We start from the raw sequence: 27,678 nt of genomic DNA, 5'->3' as shown, positions 1-27,678 counted from the left end.
TTTTTTTTTGTCTTACTGGGCTCTGTTGCTGCACACATACATTTTACATTTCATATATTTTGCCACTATTTTCTACTGCTGTAATAAATGTCTATTTAAGGTTCTGCTCTCTGGCTGATCATACTCTACTTTGTCTTTGCTGTGTCCTGTTTCACTGTTGGATTTATTTAGTCTTCCCATGGAGACCGTTAATGTTTCATCTGATCTAATCAGAAGAGCGTGACTCACTAATTGACTGGCTGGTTGACTGGCTGGTGTCCGTCTGACTGACAGAGAGAGGTGGCGTTGCCAGGTAACGACACAGTGCTGCAGAAAACTCCATTAGCTGAGTGGATTAGTGTGACATAGAGCGAAGCAGGCTGTGACCACTTAACTCTGACTAGCGCTCACAGCCAGCCACCGCTCCGCCTGACTGACTCCTTGACTAACTGGCTGTTTACCTGGCTGACTGGCTGAGTGTCTGACTCACTGAATTACTGAATGGTTCACTGAATACCTGACTGACATACTGTTTTTATGACTCTCTTACTATTTGCCTGTCCTCCTGTGAGGCTGGCTGTCCGTGTTCGTTGCATTCAGAAATATGAAGCTGAAAATGGGAAACGTGCCATTTCCGACTTTCGTGTGTTTGTTTTGGCTGTGAATGAAGCACTGAATGAAGCAAGCTTATTTGCAGAGATGTAGACTTGAGACTGTCAGGATTTGGACCTGGTAAAATTCAGGAATAATAAAAATTAAAGACAGTAGGCACTGCCTTGACTAGCCATGACAAAACCAAGACTAAGCTGTCTCGAGTGACTTGTCCTTACTCCTTGAAACTTAACTTGGTCTTTTCTCAAACTGACTTGTACTTTACTTGGATTGACCTGAGACTTGAAACTTGAGACTTGATTTGGACTTGCTTTAAAAGATTTAAAACAGCTCTGTGTTAAGCTGATGTTCAAAGGCTTTATAACTGCCACACCTGAAGACACGCACCTGACTCGCCGTTTGATAATGAATACTTGAGAGCTGCCTTGAGGCATGCAGACAGCTCTATAGTATAGTGATTGATTTAAAAACACACAATGTTGAAAATTAAATTGATATTTACTTTAAATATTTACTGTTGTCTGCAGGGATGATGATGTTCATTTCACATCGTGTCATAGACGGGAGTTTTCAGAATACTGTTTTTTTAGGTCACAGCTTCTTGTAATGAAACTCATAATTGAATTCAGGCTACTTGTGACTTATAGAGTGACTCAGTGACTGCTTGCCTCTTTCTCTCTCTCTCTCACACACACACACACACACACACAGACACACACACACACACACACACACACACACACACACACACACACTCACACATTTCAATCTCCTCAGCAATCTATATTGCCTCCATCCTCCTCGCTAATCTCATCATCAATTACTATTTTGCACTCATTCGCTCTTGTCACTGGCCTTGTCCTTCTCACCTGCGTGTCTGCCCGGGACCAGGCCTCCTGATTGGCTACCTCCCAGGGGGGAGGTAACCAAGGCTGTCTCTGCTGGGCTTCCTTAGGTTACATGTGTCAGTTGCTAAGCGAACCACTCAGGATTTCATGTGGATACCAGCAACTTAAATTTAAATACACTACAGGAATTTGATCAGCTTTGCACCAACCAATTAAGAATCATGAATTAATTAGGTACCGGCCACAATTTAAGGCAACCTCTTAAGAGGGGTTCGGCCCTTTTTCTAATACCAGCCACTATGTGTGTGTGTGTGCGTGCGTGCGTGCGTGCGTATGTGTGTGTGTGCGTGCGTGCCCATCCTCAGTCTGGTTTAATAAGTGTAGCCTGTCAGTGCAGCAGTCTGTGGTCAGCAGAGTTCTAGGTCAGCTGATTATGGCTTGATGAGTAGTTTGAAATAGATAACTTCATTTGTCCAAGGACTCTCCTTGCCCCGCTGCAGCTGCTGGTAACCATTAGCTAATGAAGCTAATGATCCACTCAGCGGTATTTTACCATTGACCTCCCTCACTCTCTCCATCTTTACTTCAGCCTCAGTGTGCATGTCTATTCTTCATGAACCCATAATACACTCCAGACATCCAGTAGCTAAATACAGGGCATCTTCATACCCTTAGTTTGATGACTGCAGTTTTCTGCAGACTTTGGTTGATCGGGTTGTTCTCAAATCCAACAGTGATATATATGCACTTTAGGATGCTGGTTAGTTTTTCTTGCCTTGGCAAGCTTGAAGTCTAAAATGTTGTATGTAGAGATTTTATGCCACCATATCTAAAACTTGTTTTCTGCTCTGAGAAGACAACACTGTTCACCACAGTTGGCAGTAAACAAGGTGATCTTGCTTCAAGCACAGGTCAGAAAGTGACGAGGCAAATAGTGAGAGATTGCACATAAGGTGTTGCTAGTACGAGTCCATGAAAATAATTTAAAAAGAAAACTGTGAAACTACAGTGCTTGTTGTACAATACTTTTTTCTTTTCTTCTAACTGAGCATAAATGCAGTCGCTCATGCAGACATGGTTCCTGGTGTGTCTGCACTCACCGGGACACGCCTGGACATTGCAGTCCTGGTACTCCACAGGCGAGCCACGGCATGCAACAGGGGCACTCTTCCCCTCTGGTCCTGCACAGCTTCGCCGACGGGTGCGGTATCCTTTGGCACAGCTCTGTGAGCAGCTTGACCAGGTCTCCCATGATGACCAGCCAGCACCTGCCACTCTCACCACCGGTGTCTTCAAGAGCTCCTCGACTAGGGCTAGAGAGAGAAGAAAACAGGTAAAAAAAAACAGAAAAAAACGAGGTTCGGGTTAGATTAAATCACAGAAATGTATGCAGTGCTGGTAGACTGAGAGTTTAAAGAGTTTAAAAAGAGATATAAAGTGCAAGTCACACAGTGTATCTGACTTTGCCAACAGGCAAATTTCTCCCTCCGTCCTTCTCTCAAACTCTGTGTCTCTCATGCATCCCACAGTTCCCTACTGTCACTGTTTCATCAGTTTGTCAGAGGCGATGCGGTGCCCCAGGAGGCTGACAGGGGGAGACAGGTAATCGATTCAGGGGAGGGTGGGGGAATGAAAAAGCCACCAGTGGAGAGTGGTGGACTATGACCCTGTGTAGCTCTCCCTGTGTTTGTGTGTATGTGGGAGTGCTGGACTGTGACCCCTTCACTAACAGCATTTAGGGAAGCTAACAGGTCTAACAGGCGGGCCCTTTCAGCATGTCACGCTCCTACTGGGAGAAAACTTAGCACGCTGCTGCCTCCTCACTGTGTTCATAAAGAAGTGACTATTTCTGTGTGTGTGGCAAGTGTGCAGTACCGTGTGTGTCTCTGTGTACATGTAAATACAGATTATCATCCTATTGAATTGTCAGTAAAAAAAAAAACTGCACAGACTTTCCCTTTCCTTTCTCTGTACATTTTTTTGTATGAACTCCCACTTAAACCTTGGTTAATTATAGTTTAAGGAAAAATCCACACAGAATTTATATTATTATAATTTATTCCCATATATATATTAATTCAGGCAGCTGTGTCCCTAAGGTGGAAACTGGAGCATTAAAGTCGAACTGACTATGTCATCGAGTGACTTTTTCACTTACACTTTAAGTTTATTTATAGAGCAGCATCACCCCCAAGGAGTCTCTGCACAGACTACAGAATAACTAAAGACATCAGACACACACCATGGCCACACAAACACACACACACACACAATCGTAAATCATAAAATAGCATAATTAACGGTGATAACAGAGGCAATTAAAGCAAGTTCAGTTCAGGTAAACAAGTGAGGGCTTTACAATAAGGTAGAAGTCTTTTGAAAGTTATCCAGCAAGTGAAAGCAGTAGGGATCACGGCACAGAGAGAAGAGATGGGTTCTGAGCCTACATTTGATAATGTGAGAGCTCACCTCCCAAACCCGCCGTGGGAGATTATTCAAAAGGAAAGGAGCGCACTGAGCAAAGGCTGTGTCCTATAGGAAAAGTTAAATATTCAGCACTGAGGAAAGTGTAAGGGGTACAATGGCGCATACAGTGGCACAAAGCACCGAAGGCAGATTCAGATTACTGAACAGGTCTACCTGGCACAGGGACAGGGTCCAAAGAGATCAAAGCCTCTGTGTGAAGTAACTGTTGTTAAAAATTGTCGTTGGAAAATTCTACTGTAAAAAAAAAAAAAATCCTTCACTTTCATATCGTCACAAGAAAGAAGTGACCAGAGTGTGTCACTGAGTTGTTTGGCTTAACCACATCACTGGTGAGTTGGTTCACTTACTATCCGTCTCGCAGGCTGCTGTACCATCGTTGGGACAGAAGCGAGTCTCCACCTTCCTGCGTCCGATCTGCAGCTCGTGGGGATCGGACAGGTGTGCTCGGCACATGTAGCGCATCCTCTGTTCCTGACGAGCTCCGCCCTGAGTTACATTGACAGGCATCCAGGGTGTCCAGGGTGTGTTCCTCTTTACCTCTGGACACGCCTCCAGGTTACAGGCCTTGTATTCCTGGATGAAAAGAATAAATTTGTAAAGCCCTGCTAATAGAATATAGAAGCCGCAATGTCCACTACACCCCACATCATCTTTTTTATTATTTTTTTCTTGTGTTGACTGGAAATTTTATATCAATCTTCAAATCAATTTTATCCCAGTCTCTGGCTCTTGTTAAGGTGGCAAACATCTCCTGTACTGTTTCTATAAAAAGCACAGCTGTATTTACTATGTGCATTTGAAATATTCCCTCTTTTTCGGTTGAAATCTGAGCTCCAGGTGGTCCCCTGAGATTGTCAATCATCACACAGAGGCAAAAAAAACCATCCTGCATTTCTCACATAAAAAAGGAAATGTGACATTTCGTTTTGACGTCAAGGATTTCGGTGACATTTAACAGCCATTTTTTGTAAACAGCAAGCTAAATGTGGATTTACTGTCACTGTACTTACTCCGGTGGAGCCGTTCAAGGCCAAGGGAGAAAATCAAAACTGTGTCTGTATTTATCTCACCATCACCTGCTCACCTCTATAATGATTCTGGTCTCACTTCATTTAAGTATTGTTGTTTAGCCTCCAGCACACAAGGGATTAACATTTTCAGACAAAGCTCTTTTCAAAAAACAATTTTATTTTGTCCTTTAACAAATGTCTGTTTTTAAGAGGCAATAGAAACATTTTGTCTACAAGCTCCGCCACAGAGGCAGGGAGACGGACTCTACTGAGGTTGACAGATGTTCTTCTGTGTCTTTGTTTGTAATGTGGGTGTGTATGTTTCATACCAGTGCACATCCTGGGCAGCTGTTGCCATTCTCACAAGTGCGGACCCTGGAGTGGACACCTCCCCCGCACTCAGTGCTGCACTTTGTCCAGGAGCCCCATGGGGACCAGAAGATGGGCTGAGGACAGGACACCCCTTCATTGCAGAACCTGTGGAGATGGCAGTGGTGGAAGAGCAGGCGGGGGAGTTTAAGAGGATTGATCTTAACAAAAAAAAAAAGTGAGTGGATTTCAGGCTTGTACTGGAGTCTGACTAAACGTTAATCATAGCGATCGGCGGCACATCAGAAAGTCGTATGAATCATTTTTGTAGCGGGTTCTCTAAGGCCCTGATGTCCCACTGATAGTGGCAACAGATGAGAAAACACTTAAAAGGCTTATTTTGGCTCTATGTTGTTGTTTATATTAAACTGGTTGGATGTTGTTGACTTACTGTGACTTGCTCCAAAAGACCTAAAAAACAGTGCTGATATCTACTGAGTAATAGGGCTGAGTAAAGACAGGAAAGTCTTATCTCTGCTGCATCATAACATAACATAACATTCATATGACTGTTGCATTTATCATCTTCACCGTGTTTGCATACTTTATTAGCACAGCTGTTTTCAGTAGGAGATGATATAAGATATTATTTGATTGGAAAGATGCATTTTTATCATTGCAGTCTTAAAGAGTTCTCCTCACCTCTCATCCCTGCTCGGCCCCACACACACACGGCCACCGTGTCGGGGCGAAGGGTTGTTACATGAACGCTGCCGCAGCTCGAAGCCTGTACCACAGGTGGTGCTGCATTGTCCCCATGAAGACCAGGGCGTCCAGCCGCCATTTCTATGGCAACAGATACATTGAAAAGTATTAACAACCTGCTTCACTGTGGTTCAGAAACCTGCATAATTACTCACCAGTGCTTTTAGTATTATTCTTTCACAGAGTGTTCTCTAATGCTCAAGGGGGAGGGAAAAAAAACGCTTTTTAGTTTTGTCTAATTATTGGTCTGATTCTGAGCTTCTGGAAACAAAAATTGAAACACACACAGAGAGCACATTCTGACTGGGAAACATTCATTCAATTTGCTTAAGTGCTTTGTTCCTGGGTAGCACTCCATGATTTAATTGCCACTTTCTGCAAAAGCACAATTCAATTTCGACACCAAGGATTAAATCTGGCACAGCTATCCAGAGGGATGAAAGTGCCTAATCTCTTTGTCTCGACTCTGTCCTCTGCAACGCCGATTGGCCAATTCCCCTGCAGACAGAGGTGGTGCGAGGTGTCACAAGGAGAGCCTGGATGTCACCTACATTTTCTAATGAGATTCACGTTCATGATCCATCTCATGTTCGGTCAGAGTGTAAATAGTGGCCTGAGCTGGATGATTCAAAGTCAGTTAGGATGCTGCAGAGTTTAAGAAAAGATGTTAAGAGTTCGACTGATCCTGGACCAGAAATGGACCAAAAATGACAAGCTTAATATGCTGAATCACAGCCTTGTAATAATCTCAAGCTGACAGTGTTCAGTGAACTGGACCTGAATACATTACAAAATCACCCAGCAATCTGTACCAACTTTAGATGTTATTATTTATTATATTAACTATCATGTATTATATTTGAGCTAATACTGCAAATCCACTGCATCAGTTTGCTTTAGGCAAAGCATGTTTGCACATTTGTAAAGTATCTTTCAAACATGGAGAAGTGCTACACAAGCAACAGTTAAAACACAATGAAGAGAAAGATAAAATCAAGCAGAATAAAATGAAATAAAATGCAAATAGACAAAAAATGAAACAGATAAAGAATAAAGTTTAATTACGTTTACACTGCAGTACCCAGATGCCAAAATTCAATAAAATACAAGTGCAGAGAAGTGAGGAGAAATTAATAAATCTGCGTAGTAGATAAAAGTAGCTTCACTGTATTTTGGTTCCTGCTCAAGGTACTACAGTCTGACAGCTTCCTAAAGATCTCAGGGACCTATTGGGTTGATATTATTGAAGCATGTCAGAAATGTATTTTGGCCAGCGGCTGCTAAGTAGTTTCATAAATTAGTAACAGCCCTTTCAAATCTATTCTGTAACTAACTGGGATTCAGTGTAAAGATTTAAGAACAGGATTTAATGTGCTCTGTTCCCCTGGTTCTTGTTAGAAATCTGCTAAATTTTTCTAATTGTCATTTTAGGAAGATAGGGCAAGAGGCTGTTGCAACAATTCATCCTGTTGGGGATGAAGGAATGAATGAGTTTCTCTAATTCTTAGTCTGGACATAATCCGTTTAGTTTGACATGATAAAAGGCGGATATAGATGCTGCCTTGATGTGAGATCTGTGTCACTTAAAACAATTTCTAACTTTACTCCTTTTACAAGCAAGCAGGGGAACAGCATTGAGTCTTTCCTCCTTGTTAGCAAAGACAGTGATTTCTTTGTCATTTTTCTGTTGATTAACAACAAATAACTTTTCCTACCTCGAGCAGTTGGCGACTTCGATTGTGGGGCCCTCACAGTTTTTGCCTCCACATCGAGGGGCGGGGCTGTCACAGGACCTGGAGCGACACAAACAGGAGCTCACACCATCCACGCCATCATCATTGTTGCAGGGTTGCCATGGCGCCCAGGGTCCGAAGCCACCATTGGTGGTCTGGTTCCGCAGCTGGAGAACAAACATCAGTCATGAGAGACAGATTAGGTCAGCAGACATCAGTCTGGGTTACTCAGCCATCCCGCGTGTTTGTGTCAGTGAGCAGAAGTAGCTTTGCAGGACTTCGGCTGCCAGACAGAAGTTTTCCTTCTAAGATGGGGAGAGGGAGAGTTTTCAGGGGATTATAGGGGAATAAATTTACTGCAATTCACTTCAGTAAAATTCAGTCCAGTTGATCTAATTCAACTAATCTAATTCCTTACAGCTCAGTTCAATTCACCTTCCTTTCTTCCTCTACTGCCTCTAAATCCAGTCCTATCTTGTACAACACACACTGAGAAGTCATTAGTCATGCACGAAGTGAACCACCACAACACGTGAAAGATGACATCAAGACAGCGTCTGAGTCTTACAGCCCCATGAGGACAGACGTGATGCCTTTCTTTTTTTTTTTTACAGTAAATGCTGCAGTGACGTCGCTCTTACCGGACAGACAGTGATGTTCTGCTTCCACTGGCTCATGTTGGAGCTGTCCTCCAGTGTGGTGCATCTGCGCTGCCTGAAGTCCCAGCCACAGTAGGGGTCCCTTGCCTCCAAGCAGAGCCTGCAGGGGACAGGGGAGAGGAAGAGGGAGGAAGAGGGTATTGTCAGCAAAGCGAGCAGTTTAATTGTTAAACAAAGTTTAACAGTGCACATTAATAAACATTACAGCAAATGTGCCAGATATGGGCAAAAAGTCTATTTTACATCTGTGCTCCCTGGACAGATGTAACATAGACACCCTCAAAATAGTCCAGGACCAGAATTAGAATTAGTTTATGGTGAAATGAGTGAAATAGAAATACAAAAAATACAAAAAAATACAAAAAAATTAAAATAATTTTTCATATCATATCAAAGCACACTGGCCTCAGACCTATATATAAATAACAAATAACTCTGAAAGAGGACAAAAATCAAACTTTCCGGTGCGTCATTCCTCCCTCAGCTCTCACACAAACAACACTGTACACGGTGCATCACCCAAACAGTGATTAAATATTTGTAAGCTCCTCCAGTAAAACAGAGGCTTAATGACGGCTAATTAAATCTAAAGCTGTTAAGGACGAGACTAAGCCGCCAGAGCTGATCTGGATGCCTCAGGAATGCAGGATAAAAGGCATCTGAAAAACTCCTCTCAAAGACTCCTCTTCACTTTCTGCCTCCCCTCCTTCCTCTCCTTCATATCCCCCGTTTGTTTCTCTCTTTCTTCATCTATCCTCCCTCCCTCTTCATTCCTACTCCCTCTCCCTCTCGACTCCTTCATCACAGCGTTGGAGCTTCCCATCCTCCGCTCTCTCTCTTTTCATTCAGCTGAGAGGAGAGATTCTTGTTGTTGCTGTGTTTTTTCCTTTGCTGGCACAGACCTTCGTGGTTTATTTGAAGAACCCTGCAGTGTTTTAGTCTGGAGGTTGAGGAATCTCCAAGTGTTGATAAAGCTCTCTGTGCCAGGTCTGGGGCACCACGGTCAACCCGGGTTCAGCCTCGATCCAATAGACATTAATGCTTAGCCAGCACATCAGAGGTGACCCAACAGACACAGAGCGAGCGAGCACAGGAAGGGAAAAGAGAGAGAGGCCGTGTTCTCAGGTGATCTGTGGCACAGCCAGAAGAGGAAGTGGTGCGTTCACTGCTAACCTTCTTGTGTGTCATTTTAATTAAGTGACACTATTACAGCGACACCGGATGCAATCTCCAATACAGATGAAACAATAATCATAATGAGGTTGGCCACAAATTCACAGTTCAGTGAACCTAACAGTCCATTTGAAAGGGCGGAGGGAGGAGCGTGCTGCCATTATGGCTCAAGGTCGACCATATTGTATGCGTGATAGCTCTGATGTGTGGCTTTGCAGCGTCATCGTGGCCGCAAGAATTCTCATTTGGCTTTCTGATTACTAACACGCTCAGTTCCAACACACACACACCATTAGAGATCAGCTAAGCGAAACAATTAATAAGTGTGTATTTCAAGGGTGGAATGAATAATGTTATATGAAAAGGAGAGATGGGAGAGATTTGAGGCCTAATTAGCTCTGGGTAAAGTGTGCTGCAAGGCAGGCTGGGAGGCTTCTAACCTACGGGAAAGACACATTTAGCCCTGGATTTGCCCTGTATGCAACATTTAGTCAGAGAAAAATGCCAGCCGAAATCTGAAAAAAGCCGACTACGGCTCAGCCAAACTGTTCATGCTGTAAGATTAAGACCAGAAAAAATGTATCAGCTGGAAACAAATGCTGACAAATTGATAACAGTCCAAGCGGGGAAAGGGGTTAATGCTGGAGGAAAATTATATTGACACAGCTGCAGGGACACGCACCCCCAAATCTAAAGTACACAAAAGCATTTTGTATAATGATATTTTAGACAATAGTGCGCTTCTAACTTAGAGGCAACAATCTGGAGAAGGCCCTTCCTGTTTCAAAATAACAGTGCCACCATGCACAAAACCAGAAGAAATGGTTTTTCCAGTTTGGTGTGGAAGAGCGTGACTGGCCTGCATAGAACCACTCATGCTCATGTTGCTGAATGGGAGAAAATTCCAGAATCATTTTCTATCATTGTATACTAATGGCTAAAACAGTATGTTGAGACATATTCAGTATATAGCATACACAATATGTTCCACTATGGAATTGGGACACTGCACAGGTTTACAGTCTCAATATTTTGTCCAATCATTTCCTTCACTAGAGGCCATTTCATAAACAAAAATCTACTACTGGAGAGAAAAAAGGGGGCGTAACGAGACGTTTAGCTCTCACTCTGACCTTTCTGCTGCTGCATAAAACAGCCAGATGCTCTTGATGCCTTCCTGTCCTGACAGCTCACAGTTTTTTAAAAAAGAAGACCCCTCTAAAAGTCAATTAGAAGCACTGTGGGCGGAGAGAAGGCCCTGTGATGGGAATAGAAAAACTCATCACTGTAACAGGCAGTGCATGGGGATGTCAGGCGTCAGGTGGTGGCTCAGTCTGCAGATACACTGGAATGTGAAGCATCTAAACTGCAAGAGACTGAGAGTGTGTGAGATAGAGAGCATGTACACAGTGTACATAAAGTTTTCTGAATACCCGTTCATTTGTGTTCACTTTAAGGCCGTGCCTTTGTACCGAGGGTGTGCCACCATGTGTGGGAGCATCGCTTTGACAAGTCTGCAGGGCACTGGCTGATATTTAATTCAGCAGCGTGTGTGCCCGGTGGCACACTATATCGAAACAGAGAAGCCATGGAACATGGCCCGTTAAATGTTAAACAGACTGAGCAGCAAAACCCACCAGCCCATATAACAATATGTCTGGATGATTGGCATCGGAAGATAAATCTGCCAGATTCTCTCTGCGGGGTTATAATTGACATTTTAAATGGTTTGTGAATGCTGTAAAAACCAGTATCTCCGTTTATTACAGGCGCTTTAACAACTAGACATAAAAACAATAGTGCACCTCGCCTTTAATGGCAGGCAGTCAGTGTATAATTGGAAATATGATCACCAGAACTGATAAATTATGGATTGGAATCAGCCATTATTAGCTGTGGCGCTGACACTCTGGGAATACGTTAGCAAGGGCTGTCTGGAGGGTCTGACTCAGTTAAACATATGTGGATATGCCTGCCTCTCTGCACACAAGCTATGTCTCTTTTTTGCAGCCGCTCTCAGGAGACCACCGCTGACAGGCTCTTACTCTTCATCCTCTCTCTGTGGGAGAGAGCCTGTCCCTGGAACTTTTCCCCCCACAGCGCTGGGCTGAGCTGACCATTTAGGAAACTCTGCTCATGATGATTCGGAAACAGAGAGAACTCCTGCTAGCACTCAGCGCTAATATATCCAATTAAGCCCAGTTGGAGCCAGGCTGTAGACTGATGGTGGCGGGTCCAAAAAACAACAACAACAAAAAAAACAAAAAGAACACAAAAGTGAGGAAAAAAAAGTGTGTTGTCCTCCATGTACAATTTTAGCCCCTGGTGAATAAAAAAGAGCTTCATCATCACAAAGAAACAATGGGGAGGCAGGCTACAAGAAAGTCTAAATATATTAGAAGGCAAGGTGACAGATGGCAGAAAAATGGTGCGTGGATGAAAGAGAGAGGGAGAGATAAAAAGAAACTGAAATAGTACCAGGATGGACAACACAAATGTGGACAGAGATAACACAAGACAAGAAGCAAAAGGTGAGGCAAAGTTGAAAGCATTTCAGCACCAAGTATTTGACTGCATTTTACCAATCCAGTCAATTTATCTGAATCCAGCATTGATTAAAAGTCCTTTTTAATCCACCCATCCATTACCTATACTGGCTCATCCTCTCCCATGTCCTCGAGAGGCGGAGTACAAGGTGGAGAGGTCACCATTTCTATCACAGGGCTGACACTTATGGATCATTGACACCTACCGGCAATTTACAGTCACAAATTACCTGCAGGTCTTTGGACCCAGAGGAAACAAACACTGATACAGGGAAGAGCATGAAAACACCAGGGTTTGAGCCTAAAGCCTTCCTGTTGTGAGGTGACAGTACAAACCACTGCACCTCTGGATCGCCCTTAAAACCCTTACAACAGCTTTAAGAACCTTAATCCAAAGATTCAGTCATCTTTTGACTGATTTAACAGTCCAACCTGAAAATGAGTTGTTCAGCATAAGATCTGAAAATCTGACTAAATGTCTCTGACACATATATATTTCATAAGCTACCTGCTCCAGATACCAGATTTTCTGATTCAGAACTATTAAAATCTTTGGACATTATCCAGACAACAGCCAAATGTTACAATTTAGTCTGTTATCAGTTTACTCACAGAATTATAGCTTATTAGTTACGGCCTGTAGAATCTGCTGCCACTGACGTTAGTCATTTCAACCAATGACAGCAACAACCAATGTCAGCTAAAAAATTAAAAATTCAACCTGGAAGTTTCTTACATTTCTCTTTGCTTGCAGAAAATGCCACAGGGTTCGATAAGAGAGTCATTATTCTCTAAGCTCAGCAAATCCAGGTGTTTTGCTGGATCCAAAGTGTAACTGGCTATCAAAGCCACTTGCTTGTTTTTATTTTTCATTTTACACCTTTCTCCCTGAAAAGGTGGTGAGCTGGAGGTTAAAACATACCACCAGTCCAAATCAAGGTTGAAAGAAGGAGGAGTGCGTGTTAGCAGTATAGACAGAAACACACACGGAGAGAGAGAGAGAGAGAGAGAGAGAGAGAGAGAGAGAGAGAGAGAGAGAGAGAGAGAGAATGAGACAGAGAGCAAAATGATTACACTGAGCTGCAGAGAGAACAAAGCCTGTAATAAAAGTAACAGCATTCTGGAGCAGTAATAAATACATCCACTGTGTGAACACCATCTCTCTCTTTCTCTCTCAGTCCTTGGCTGGTGAAGTGTTCCTCTGATTGGTCATACAGGCTTAGCAGCAGTGAGCTCTAGAGGCCCGCTGACAGGCTGGCAGCCACGGCCGACAGCAAATAGGGTTTGCATGGGACAGGCCTGTAAGCTCCCCGCACACAGAGACAGGCAGGGAAGTTCACACCACTGCACAGGGGTCCCATAGGGACTGATGCTAAAGTGTAACAATGCACCGCAAAATGTCATATTCGCTGGTTTTAACAAGCAGCCATAGACACACATACACACACACACACTGTGGCAGAGATGCTAACGGTCAGTGGTTTTCCTCGAAGGCCACTTAGTGGTTTCCTGCTGCAGGCAGGCTGGGCTGCTTCGGCATCATGACTGCCGCCAGGTCACCGTTAATCACACACAACCATACACATACAACCACACACACACACACCAAACAGAGTCAAAGCCCTTGACGCGGGAATACAACTATGACCGACAGGACAGTTGTACCTCTTTTGATAAAACATGTTGATGTAAGCAGATGTGTGAGCAGTGGTTTTGCTGCAGGAATAAAGCTGCTACAAAAAGCCTGATTTGTTCCATTTCATCCCCCTCAACATTATCCTCATCATTTATTCAACGTTTCCTCCGTTTCCTCCTTCTTGTAGTTATTTCTGTTTCCATATTCCCTCTTCTCCTACTTTCTCATGCTCTTTCCTTTTTTCTCCTCAAAAATCTTCAAAAATCATTCACTTCATCATTCACAAGCACCCACCTAACGCCGCTTTTCACTGACTGACACCTTCAGTTCTGACAAATGAATAAACCAATCCAGAAAAGGAAAGTCGTGCACTTGCTTTCAGAGTTAGCTTTGTGTAGCACTGTGTTACTGTTCCAAGTGAGACCAGTAGTTTCATCCTCTTATTTGGCAGCGTGGACTAACTTTCTTCCTCCAGTGAAAGGGGGGAGAAAAAAAATCCCTGATGGATGCAACATCGCGGCGAAGCTAGCACGCTGCTGCAGCCAAAATAAATCACTTCACTAACAGGGCAAGATAGAGAGATACGGGCTGGATGGAGGACAGAGTGGTGCCGCTAGCCAGAGGTGCCAATTGGCCAGGTCAAATATAATTACCACAAATAGAGGACAAACGCAACAGGCATGTGCGTGCACACACACAGACACACAGACACAGACACAGACACAGACACACACACACACACACACACACACACACACACACACACACACACACACACACACACACACACACACACACACACACACACACACACACACACACACACGCACACACACACACACACAAACACACACACACACACACACTTGTTTGCGAGCTATCACTAAAAGGCTACAAATCACTGGCTGTTGAAAAGGTTTAGCAGTGTAACAGAAAAAAGCACTTCAGTTAAAGATGATGATGTAAATGCTATTCTGCTCTCAGGGTTGCAAGGCTTGCCAGAGTCACCAATATGGATCAATAACAAAGGAAAACTGAACATTAAAAGCGCTTAAACGTAATTGACTTTTGAGGCGGCAACAACTGTACAGGCATTCAAACCAACATGTTTCTGCAGCCTAAGCTAAACTTTAAGAGTAAGCATTTTAACTCCATGTTTAAACAACTGCAAACATGCAGACTTACACACATGAAGCAATCCTGTAATAACAACTACTGCACACCCACAGTCCATCCATTATTCTATTACCGGCTGGATATTTTATTACAAAGCCGATAAGTTATGACTTGTCCATAAATCATGTCCCACCTTCTCTCTGTCGCTGTGATGCCCACCACAGTACCGTAAATACCGCCATTCTTCACTGTGTGTATGCGTGTCTCTCTGTGCGTTGGTGTGACAGTGAAAAGCAGCATGTGTGGCTGTAAATGAGCCACTGTCAGCGATTAAACCATCTGAGTATACTCAGCTGTTATCAGTGTGTGAATGGATGTACGGCTGTATGTGAATGCGACGACCACACACAACGCAAGGGAGATGAACAGAAAAGGCTCATTTAGGCAGCAGCACAATGGTGGGGAGTGTGTTCAGACAAAGAGTAGGACGGCAGGTGGGTCTTTCTCGCGTAGCCTGAACAGTGAACACCCAGAGAGATAGATGGACAGAGAAAAGTAAAAAAGAACGAAAGAAAAAGTAGTTAGAGCAAAACCAGAGTTTGCTGAGACAGATAATGGAGCGCAAAGTAACAAGTTCCTGTAATCACAGCACTTCACCCAGTAACACAACAGCACGATGCATCACTCAAACCCTTAAGGATGTTGTGCAGTTTGTAGTGATTATTTTGGCCCTAAAAGAGGATTTTTATTGTGTTAAATTTTAAAATAAATTATTAACCTTGTGGTTTTAATATTCATGTGTGCCAATATGGTGGCTGTGATACTCTAGTTTCCTTTGTTTGTAAGCCCTGAATCAACAAGTCTTTAATTTGATACTGCTCAGATGTAGCAATACTGATCATAACAGGATTAGGTGTAGGAGCCGTGTATTGGTGAGCCCAGTCAGCTTCTGGAGGGGACTGAGGAAGCTGTCCTCTGAAGGCCTTGACAAGCATCTCAGTTGGATGAGCCCTTTCCACAGATTCCAGATGGCCAATCATCCACAAATTTTGCCTTCTGCCGTGTTCCTCAAGATCAGCAGGATTAGATTTAATGCACATGTAGGAACAAATATGTTTCAGCCACAGAGAGAATTGATTCGAGTGAAGCTTCTCGAGCCTTCAGCAGCAACTGCTAACCTGTGCCACATGAGCAGGACAGTAATAGTGGCTACAATAATCTTTCACTCTCGATAGCACACTAAAGAAATAAAAGGCCTGATATTACACTTGTGTATCAGTGTTACACAGAGAGTTGGTTAAAAAGGCAAATTAACAAACTGTTGGAACACAAGCCTCAGCGAAGTCAGCATCTACTCTGAACCCTCTCTTTCAAAAACCCTTGCAGTTTGTCAGATGTGTGCTTTTGTGCTTTTTCCTCTGTTTTAAATCATCAAGCATCAAAACAAGCACTTTTATAACACGTCGCCTTAGGCTCTGGAAAATTGTGATGGGCATATTTCACTAATTGACAGATTAACTGTTAATGAAAATATTAGCTGCAGTTATATTCACATGCATTAATTAACTATCGAGCCTCCTTTCTTTTTCCCTGACTCAACATCACCCATTGTCCTTTTCAACTTGCTTCCAGACAAGTCCTTCCAGACAAGCTCAGGTGTCACACTGACAGACAGGTTGACATCTGTTCGGTTCTGCAGCTCAGTTTGCCTTTGGCCGCAGTGCATTTCAAATATTGTAAGAGCGAGCAAGCTGAAGAGGTGAGCAGAATATCTCAGACTGGATTAAGGACTGTCCATTCTACCCCCCCGGTGCCCTTAGAGCCCACTCTTATCGTTTCACCCCACTGTGTCTTAAACAGGACTCTGGCTGCTCACTCTGCTCTTTGCTCTGTATCTGTATTTCTCTTGGCTTTTTTCTGTTTTCCTGTTCTCCTCTGTCTGTCTCGCTCATCCCGCATATTTCACCCACATCTTATTAAATGCAGTGGTTTCACTGCTTGATATGTGTGTCTGTGCGTGTGTGTGTTTGTCTGCTCCCATGTGTCTAGGAGCTTGGATTTAGTAGAAATGGCGAGCTGACTCATCAGGCAGCGCGCATATGAGAACTCGGCCAAGCACCAACCCACACACAAATCACACTGAGTAGACTGCCCTCCATATACAGACACACAAACACACAAACACACAAACACACACACACACACACACACACACACACACACACACACACACACACACATACACACACACACAAAGAAAAGCATCAAGCCATTTGTATGCTAAAATGAAGTTGACTTTGAAGGACTGAGGTGGCGGCTGAGGATCCTGATTGAGAGCACTGATGAGATACAGAAGGTTGGACAAACAGCCAGTGAGCTTTCTTCCCCCTCACTCACCCTTGAGATGGGAGATTTTCACATGAATAACACTGAAGCTGGAGATGGCAGAGCAACGCTCCCTCTCTCTCTCTCTCTCTCTCTCGCTTTCTCCGTGTGTCTTTGTCGCTCTCTCACACACAAACGTACCTTCAGAGAAACTTTTCTGGCAGTGTATGATGTCGCTTCACACACACCTTTTGTTCATCCTCTGATTCAGACACAAACAAAAGCCAGAACAGTGCTTTCTCTGTATTATGCAGAACTTCATTACTGGAAAAAAAAACCCCAGCACAACAAATTAATTTCCTCTAGCGAGCAGATGCCGCCCCAGTCATTTGTCTGGTTTCATAAGGACTTTAATGATTATAGGCGAGGTCTTCCAGACATTAATCCCAGTTGAAGACAGATAATTACCTGCAATAGAGGACCAACCAGGTTAAAATGAATCCACTGCCAAAACACATAAAACGAACAATAAGACATACACTGTGCATATCGTGTGACTGTCGTGCTTTTTGTCCTCAAAATGTCTGGACTGCTGTCAGTCTTGTGGCTCTTCATTCTTTAGTTGGATGACCAAACAAAAAAACCTGGATCAACAGTAACCTGAACAGGAAGAAGAGAGCCTTGAGGGACAGGAACAGAGACCTACTGAAGAGCATGCAGAGGGAACTGAAACTGAAGCTGAGGGAGAGCAGAGATGCTGGAAAGAAGCTGGAAAACAAGCTCCAGCAAAACAACATGAGGGATGTGTGGTCTGGTATGAAGACGATCACAGGTTTCAAGGTTAAAGGGAATGAGGCTGCGGGAAACCTGAACAGAGCCACGCACGTTGTGCATGTTCTTCAACAGGTTCAGCGCAGGAGCCCCCACCTCCTCCCTCCTGCCACATACACCCTGCACCCTGCCTGTGCCCACAGTAGGAGCTAGTGGTGGGATACAGATACCTTGGAGTCCACCTTGACAATACAGTGGACTGGAAATGCAACACAGAGTGGACTCTACTCCTTGAGGATGCTTAGGTCCTTTAGTATGTGCAGCAAGATACTGCAGATCTTTTTACCTCGCTGCTGTTTTACCCAGTGCAAAATTCTTTGCTGGGGCAGCAGCATCAGAGCCAGTAACACCAACAAACTGAATTAACTGATCCCTCTGTGCTGGGGACTTCTCTGGAGCCCCTGGAGTTGGACGTGGAGAGGAGGATGCTGCACAAACTGCTGCTGTCAGGGAAAACATCTCGTATCCCCTCCACAACCTGCTGCTGAAGCAGCAAAGCACTCTGAGTAATAGTCTTCTTCAGCTCTCCTATGAAGTCATTCTTGCCAACTGCCAGCACTCTGTACAATGATTCTCCTCTGTGTCGGGAGAGGGGGACTCCTCTGTCAGAACAGTTTTCCTTGTAACAGGACAGACTGCTCACCTGGACTTTTTATCACCTTATTCATTACATTATATATCGATTAGATTAATCTGATCTTGCTCGAGACATATGCACCCGCCTTTCAGTGTACAGTGTATTATAGTATATTACTACCATTGTACAGTGTATATTCAACATATTGTGATTCATGTGAAGTGGCTGCTGCAATACTGCCACTTCAACTTGGGATTAATAAAGTACTCTCCCTATCTATCTATCTATCCGTCTGTCTGTCTAGCCATCAAGTCACCTCTCATCTCTCCAACTATCCATCTATCCTCTCTAGCCCTGATCCAGGACCAGGATACTGCACATCAAAGATGCAGCAGTGCGTTGAGTGCAGCCACTGGTTGCTGCAAGCTATACTAATGTAGGAGCATTGATTCTTGTGAAATTGCTCAAAGCAACAGGCTAAGCAGCGCCCCAGAAGTGCAATAACGAAGAGAACTTGTGCCATCTTTGATGTAAGGGTACCCTGTGGAGTTTTTGACCACCACTTGTGCTATGGAGCCCTGTTTAAAGGACGGTAAGCTTGAACTGCTTTCACAATTGTACTGCAACCCTGGACTTTTCTAGACATTACCCGGAGGAGCTTTTTGTTTGAATGCAAATGCCCAAATCGCTTGAACTGGACATTAAATGCACTTTATCGTGCCAGCTCTTACTAAGACTGTATAATGCCTGATTGAGTAGATGTGTGAACAGAGCTGTTGATGATGTTTCTACCCTGCCATACATACCTGTAATGTCAACCGTTAATGTAAAAGTTGATTAAAAAAAAGCCATGTATTTTTTTTGTAACACTCTCCTCATAACAAATTTTATGATTGGCTGAGTTCGGGTTCCCTTTGATAGCCGGGATACATGGTATGATTATCTGGGATCAAATTTTCCACAACACAAAGATTTCATTAAGTACTTACATCTCAGTTTTGTAGGTGGAGCACCTCTCAAGCGGGATCTTCAGGACTCTGTTGTTGAGTCCCACGAAGAGCGACCTGTCGCTGTGCAGGATCTGCAGGCTTAGGATTGGTTCTCGTACTCCTGGAGGGAGGAGCTCCAACTCTTCCAGGTAACAGCCTTGTAGGTTCTTGTTGGGTGTAGCCAGCGCCTTCAGGATGGTGCCATATTCTGATTCAACAAGAAGGATGAGAAGATATCAGAGAGATCTTGTCTACAGGCAAATTAAAATGTCTTATCTTTCTTTTTAGAGGTACATATTTGAGATAAGGTATGTTTCTACTTCTCTTCTACTAACCTGTGCTGATATACATAACATGGTAGAGGGTGTCCATGCCCTGAACAATGTCCACGACGAGGTTGGAGAAGCGAACATCGTCTTGCATGACCAGTGGATCAACAGACTCCGGCTGGACCACATCGTTCATCAGGTAGAGCCTCTGGGCGTCCTGCAGGCTGCGCTCTGTCAGACCCTCATTGGGACCCTCATCATCTATAGTACCACACTGGAGGGAAAAGGCAGTGGGGGAGATTAGATTAGAGCAGGGTGAGGTATCAGAAAAGGATAGGATGCAGGAAGGTGGAGAAAAGGAAGGCAAGAAAGAAAGAAAGAAAGAAAGAAAGTAAAACCAAACAATGAAAAGGTATAAAAGCAATACAGAACTGTTTCAGTTCTTAATTCATTTCTCAATAATTGCAACTTTTTCAGAACTACTACTACTATGATTGTGGTTTGACCATAGCAACAACAAAGCAATTCAATGAACCACTGCAGAAGAATAAATATGAAATGACAGCCTCTGAAAAGCTTTGTTTGGGTTGCAAAGCTTAGCTGTGGATTGCAGCTTCTGCTCATGTTTTGTGACTTGAAATGAAAGATTGATATGTTTATAAATTCCATTTATGGGTAGCGTTTGGATCTGTAGATGTTTTTGGAAGTACAACAATGACTTGAAAACGTAGGATGTGTCTGATATCTATATTATTAGAGTATCATCATCTTGACCCTTTGTTGCTTGAGTTTCCTATATGTTTGCTGCTGTTTTTGTCATAGCTGTTCATTCTACAGATGTTCAACCCTAAAAGCTGAACTATTTGAAGATTAAACTACCCACCTAAATCTAACAGATTTAAGTGGTTACACTGACCTGGAAGTTGTGGATGGGGTTGGGCGTGGGAAGCCAGGTGGAGCGAGGGTTTTCCTGGGAGCGGAAGGGCCCGTTGAAGGCCTGGGTGATGGCGCTCAGGTTGAAGGCACACACTGCAGATGCTGCAATACTGTTGCTTTATAGATAGATGGGCAGGGAGGACAAAACATCAGGGGAACGATAGCAGAGGACAGAGAGGGGGGGGAATGACAGGAAGAGATGAGGAGAGAGGGAAAGAAGGTAAAAATAAAGATATTATTTCAACAATAGTTTTCACATCAGTTTACATGTTGGCAGTAAATGTGAAGCCATATCAGAAATCTATGTAATAAAGCCATTCTGCAATGTGTTCCTTCCTCTTAATGGAGGTCCTATCATTTATACCTGCACTAACAGGCGGTAGCAGGCTTGCTTTGGCTGCAGGGTAAGCTATGCTATCAGCACTGCGCAGTGAATGGGGACAGTATTAAGCTGAGGATATAGGAGGCACGCACGCACACGTGCACACGCACACACACACGTCTCACAGGTGTTACATACAAGAGTAAAGCCCGGCTAAACTGGCCGCGTGAGTAAAGTTATTATTGTGACGCTCTTCGGCCGTAATGTTCTGCAAGGTAATGACTTTCTTAACTGCCTGCTACTGCTGACTGTTTTTTTTCCCCCTTCCCTATACACCCAGCACCACACTCAGTTTTTACAACGCAGTGAACAGCCCTCTGCTTTGGCATGGCTTGTGAGATGCTGATAAACCATCAGTTAGAAGATAGTGAGTGATAACATTATAGGCAGAGAGTGAGACAGAAACAGAGCGAGAAAGAAACAGCAGGGGCCACAGAGAGAGGGACCCAGACAGCGAGGCAGAAAAAAGAAAGACTACTGTGAGAACGTTATGGTGCTTTGTGAGCTGTTTTAGTACCTTGGGTAAAGTATAAATCAGTGAAGGCTGCTTGCTGAAAAAGCTGAGGCAGAAAAGGCTCAGTAAAATGTGTCCCAGGGTTTGGTAAATGGTTTTAGAGAGGCCTAAATATGTGGTTGTCAACCCCTTGGCTGCTATTGCTAAGTTTGCATTCTCTTTATTTTCATTTTCTTATGACATAGTCACTGATCACTAAGCTAGGCAAACCATACTGTATATTTATTCACAGTGACTGCGGTTACAGCTAGTGGATTACATTTAAAACAGAAGAAAAAGTCAGGAACAAATGTTGATCATGAGGCAAGATTTGAAGATTTGAAGTTAGTTTATATGATTTTAGATCACAACACATATGTGGAGCATGCACGGATGGTCACTGGGAAAAATTTATGACAAAGAGAATCTGAGCTCAAAAGGTTGACTTACTAATTAAGTTTTATCTTTAACACAAAGAAAAGGCTTTCACTGGAAAGCTGGAAGTTGTACTGATTCTAGCAGTTTGTGTCTGGCCGCAGTTCATTTTGGTTTTCACTGCGCTTAAGAGAAACAAATTTCTTAAGAAAGAAATTATTAAATAACTCTGAGACTCATTCTTCTCTGGGTGCAATAACTGCATTTTAACCTTGAAGATGTTTCTAAGTGTGCTTGAGGAATGCGTGAGTGTTTTTGCTCATTTTTTGTTTTGGATACCAACTTCTCAGAGATTCAGTTCAGTTCAGGATTGTGAGGAAACTAATGCGTTCTGTCATTACTGCAGGGAGGCAAAGGGCTGTGCAGCCCCAAATGAGCTCTGGCTAAACAACAGGGGAGGCCCAACAGGTGGCTCATTGACTGACTTGCAGGCTGTTGACGAGAATAGACTCCAGACTTCAGCAAAAGGACTCTTTCTCTCTCGCTCTCTCTCTTTTTTTCAGCGGCTCTGGTGGAAATGAGAGTGACAGGGAGGCAGAAACAAAGTGTGTGAAGCAGAGTGAGTGCTGTGCTAAGCTGGAGGTAACCAAACCCTAACTGGAGGAAACCACAGGAAAATGAGCTGCAACAACTGAGGACCAGCCACAGGGTTTGTGGTCACACTGTAGCTACAGCTTACACTGGAGCCAAACTCTGCTGCAGAAAGCCTGACAGTGTCCAGATTATTTGAGATGTCTACTTTGACGATGAGTGGCTGCACACAATGCCAAGAGAAGCGAGTGGAAGGAAAAATGAAAGGAATACAGTCTGTGGCGCTAATAGATGCAGCCCATATGTTTTCAGTCTGCTTAAAAGCCCGGGAAAGTGATTGAAAGCTGTTTGACATCTGCTATGCTGTTTGCTGTTGCTGCTCTCTGAGGCCCCAGCACCACGATGATCACTTTCATTATGAGTGAAGCTGCTTCTTCAAGTGATTCATCTCATCCCAAAGGCCTGATCCCGTCACTGGCTGCCCTCTCAGATACGTCCACCTCTCGGTCATTCTCTCCTTTTCCTACTCTGTTCAAACCCTTGTATCAAATCTTCATATCCCATGTTGCTTTGGATTTCTCAGAACACGCTCTTGCTATGCACCCTGCATGTCGCTGTGAGAGAGGGAATGATAGAGACAGAAGAATCAGCAGGAGCCTCAAAATCTTTGAGTCATAACCACATTTACTGTCCTGCTGCCAAAAACACTCATTAAAGCATCAAATGTGGATTAATCCTCCAGTGTGAGTAACATTTGAAAACTTTCAGGATATTAAAAAGGAAACTATATATTTGACCAATTGTTACAGACTTGTGTCTTTAGCAGGAAACTGTGGACTTGGATTTGGGTGCCAGAGACAGGCTGGGGAACTCGGATGAGTCAAGAGACAGACTAACACACTTGGTTTTGTGGTTTTCACAAGATTCGTTGACAATAAGAAAGATGGAGAGAAACATAAGCTGTATCCTTCAAGTAAAACAACTGAATACTTGTTTCACCTCTGTCAGATGGCCCAACATGCAGGATGGATAGCTGCAGATGCCAGGGCTGTTTTCCACATAAATGAGTTGGATGTGCAGCTCAGTCCAGAACAACAACAACAACAAAAAAAATGAGGTGAACTCCTCACTCAGACTGGCTGTTTGGTTTCTCTGCAGGCCACAAGCAGCACAGATCAGCACATCAGTGAGTCCGTCTGGTAAACACAAGTGGCTGATATTCATCTCACTCGATAACCTTATCTTTTTTGGCTGGATGCTGGTACAGATGCTGCGACATGTTTTAAACCAGAGCCCTACAAGTTTCTCTTTATCTCGTTCATTCTTAAACCCTGTGATTTGTCTTTGGTTTTTTTTATTCTTATTATGACTACATGATCAGTCAGATTGTGTTTTTATTATTCAGTGGTTTTCTGTAAAAAATACCTATTTTATGCTTACATTTATCTGTAATTTCTTTCTTTTCTTTTCATTTAGACCAAATTGCCATTTCAGGCAACATTTGTTTTTAATGTGCTATATAAATAAACCAGCTTGATAAGAAAAATAGTTTTTTCACTGCATTAGTGCAATGAGACAATGCATAAGTGGAGTCCAGGTGAAAACCAAGGTTTTAGGCTAATGCACCTAACCTTATTTCATGTGAAAAAAGGAACAGCTAAAACTACATTAAGGCCAATGTTTCAACTTCAGTGAATACCTGCATCGCAGCAGAAAAGGAAAAAGGCCGACTCAGCAGAGCAGCATGGCTGCAGGGACCAGAAATTGAACCGAGGCTGCCAGGATTATCCATACATATTTTTATACTGCACAACAATACGCCAGCAAAAGCAACAGCTTTGGCCCAAAACAGTCACATTCAGAGGCACACTGAGTCAGCAACACCTACACTAAACAATAAAGCAACACCACAGGTTCAATAGGTTGCACAAAACCCCAGGTGTTAGATTTGAGCTATCGTAAGGAAGTGCACAGTTCACTGAACATAATGGCATTGTTAACCATTTAAGAGACAGATTTTCATCTCTCTAGTATTCTTCGAGTCTCAGCTTGACCTGGCCTGTTTTCACAGCCTTTCCAATCAAATGCAAATAGGCCCGGGAGGGAGGGAAACCACAGAAAATGCAGGTAGTGGTTTCAATTTAAAGAATATCTGCGAAAGGAATGATAAAACCAGTAGATTCTGTCAAACTGTATTCAGATCAGGGCCAGTCTTCCACTGGAGGGCCGCACTTCATTTCAAGGTAGATTTGATGCCAGTGAGTTGATATGACGGGTTGTGTAAAATCAGAAATACTGTACAGTTATGTGGCTTGCTGTACTTGGCTGCCCAGCATATCATTTATCACCCACGTCAAATTAGATCCGACTTGGACTCAGTCGCATTTTTTCCATGGATAGGAAGGATTTTAGGAGATGTTCTGTGCATGTCAGGTTGCACGTGTTGCATCCCCGTGAATATGAAATGCATAAAAAAAGTTTAACCATACAGAGAGACCGTAAATCTCCTTATTAAGGCTGCAAATAATAATTACTTAGCCTGACAATCAGGTTAAGTAATCATTAGTTGCCACTGTCCATTTTGTTTCATGTCATTATTTGGTCTGACAGTCACAGTCACAGTCTGATACTGTGTCCAACCATTTGTGTAACTTTAAACCAACAATCCAACACTCACACCCATTTAATGCAGTGATTGGCCACGTGTGTGCAGGCGAAAAAGTAAACAGAAGTTAAACTTTTCTGTTTTTTCAATTTCCAAACAACTAATCTTGTTACTTTTTGTGTGTAAAACTGAATGGATGCTTGCCAGGAGAAACTGTCTGAAATCCCTATATTTAAACAATATCTCTACCAGCTTTTCACCCCACCTTCAAGTGCAGCAGCAAGGAGCAGCTAAAACTACTGCCTTTCATACAACACATTACAAAAATGTATTATTTTCTACCATAATCTGGCCCTTAAAGCAACCTGTACAGAAGTGCTGATCTAATCCACACATAGAAAAATGACTTTCACATTTTTAATCCTGCACAGACGCTCTGATCCGTCTGTTGTTTCTCCAGCCAGAGAAAACAGTTACAAATGAGCACAGCGACAAACCCACAGAACTTGGATCATTAAAAAAAAAAAAAATCTGAGATGTAGACAGCAATTCAAAAGTCTGGAACAGGACTAAGGATTACTTTCTCTCTTTTTTTGATTGATCTACCATTTTTTTCTATTTACAAAATAAAAACACCATTTACAAGTTCCCAGAACCTAAGCTGATGTCTTCACATCGCCTTCTTTTGTCCAACTAACAGTCCAAAACCCAAAGATAATCAATTTAAAATTATATAAAACACAGAAAAGCAGCAAATCCTCATATTCAAGATGATGGAACCAGCAAAAATTTGGCAGTTGTGCCTCATAAATAACTTAAAAGATAAATCACTGAACATAACTGAGCACTGCAGAATAGTTTTCGATCTTCTAATGAATTAATGTACCATTTGTGTTGGCACTCCTTATCCCCCCAAACCTCTCAGAAATGAGACCGTCCAAGAACTAGTAAAGTGGGGCGGGGGTCAGTGAAGTCGCGCAGAAATAGATAAGGAGGCTCATAATTAGGTAGTAATGTCAGGTTAGACACCTCAGCAGGAGAAGCTCTCTGCTGCTCTGAGCACATGACAGAAGGACCCTGCCAATAAGGGCCCGGAGTTAATTAAAAGACCTGGCCGTGCTCTGAGGTCTTAAGTGTCCTAATTCTGATGGAATGCTAAAACCCTCCACTACATAACCGCTCGACAGGCTCTGCTGGCTCGTGCACATCTCAGCAGAATCATTCCCTTCCCTTTCTCCATCCTCTCTCCTCTTCTCATCTGAAGAAAGGAATTATTGAGTGATCTGTTGATTTTTCTTCCTTTTAAACCATTTTACACATCAAAAACAGTTTACCATTTATGAGATGTACTACTCAGCAAGTAAAAAGAGTTGTATAATATCTTCTGTGGCTATGAAGAAACACAGACAGAAGACAAGAGCTGCTGCTGCTGCTGCTTTTGCAGCTCAGGTTGTGCAGAAGTGTAAGCAAGAGATGCTTCTCAGCTTCTGTTATAGTCTTGACCATTAAAATAAATAAATAAATAAACACAAAACATTTGTCTCTTGCAGGGTTAGTGTAATACTAGCGTAATACTATATCACTGCAGCACCTCCTAAATTGTTTGGTCAGCAAAATGTAAGAAAATACTGAAAAATGACCATCTCGCTTCCTCATCTCAGAGCCCAAAATGATGTTTCAGACTGCCCTTGGGTTGGGTTTTGTCAGATCAAACACCCAAAAATATTCAATTTACAGTGAAATATAACGGAGAGCAGCAACTGTTTTTATTGGAGAAACTGGTGACAAAAAAATGCTTGGCATTTTTACCTGATGAATTACTTTAAATGATTTGCTGAATATCAAAATTGTAGTTTTTCCTGTTAGTTAATTGCTGAAAATACTTAAACTGAAGACCATCTAAGTGTAAAAACATCATAAAAGATACACAAGGCCTCAGTCATTTATAGAACATCACAGGATATATCAAGAGAGTCACGGAAAGAAGGGAGGTCACTCAACAGTACTGAGACCTGGCCCGGATTATGAGCAGACAGAGAGGATAAGTACTCTGTTCCAACTCTCCCTGTTCTGTTTTACAGCCCCAAACTCCTGGGAGCAGCTGTGAGCCTGTTCAATTTAGGCCAGACAGATAGAGACAGTGTTTGTGGTGATTGCATTAACATATCCAACCCCGATGAGGGAGGCGGTTTTGGAGGGAGGATCAACGAGGCGCTTCGGAAAGGAAGGGCAAGGAAGGAGGAGACAAAGGACAATGAACAAAAGCTTGGAGCTCACTGATTTTTCTCATTACCTCTTCTCATTTCCTTCTTCTCTCTATCTCCATCTCTGTCTTTTCCTTTATCCCCCTGGCTTTTCCTTTATACTTTGTCTCTACCATTTCCCACTCTCTCTATCTATCTCTAAAGACGACTGCAGGCGGATGGGAAGCA

At 43.1% G+C, this 27,678-nt stretch overlaps 1 protein-coding gene across 3 annotated transcripts in view; it reads right to left on the bottom strand.

Moving 5' to 3' along the window:
- sema5ba (sema domain, seven thrombospondin repeats (type 1 and type 1-like), transmembrane domain (TM) and short cytoplasmic domain, (semaphorin) 5Ba) overlaps positions 1-27,678 on the bottom strand; it is a 149,876-nt gene that overhangs the window by 13,362 nt on the left and 108,836 nt on the right. For 2 of the 3 annotated variants that reach the window (XM_041057009.1, XM_041057012.1), the window contains exons 10-18: positions 20,781-20,916; positions 19,931-20,138; positions 19,596-19,803; positions 8,385-8,502; positions 7,726-7,910; positions 5,948-6,091; positions 5,266-5,413; positions 4,274-4,499; positions 2,540-2,752 (exon numbers count right to left, since the gene is read on the bottom strand). In XM_041057009.1, coding sequence (XP_040912943.1) covers positions 2,540-2,752; positions 4,274-4,499; positions 5,266-5,413; positions 5,948-6,091; positions 7,726-7,910; positions 8,385-8,502; positions 19,596-19,803; positions 19,931-20,138; positions 20,781-20,916 — 1,586 coding nt within the window. The remainder of the gene's footprint in view (positions 1-2,539; positions 2,753-4,273; positions 4,500-5,265; positions 5,414-5,947; positions 6,092-7,725; positions 7,911-8,384; positions 8,503-19,595; positions 19,804-19,930; positions 20,139-20,780; positions 20,917-27,678) is intronic. The other variant, XM_041057011.1, reaches the window with a different exon arrangement.

Source organism: Toxotes jaculatrix, chromosome 15, assembly GCF_017976425.1.
Source record: "Toxotes jaculatrix isolate fToxJac2 chromosome 15, fToxJac2.pri, whole genome shotgun sequence".
Classification (NCBI taxonomy): Eukaryota; Metazoa; Chordata; class Actinopteri; family Toxotidae; genus Toxotes; species Toxotes jaculatrix.
The sequence above is the reverse complement of the archived record's forward strand: the minus strand, read 5'-3'. Positions and strand labels throughout refer to the sequence as shown.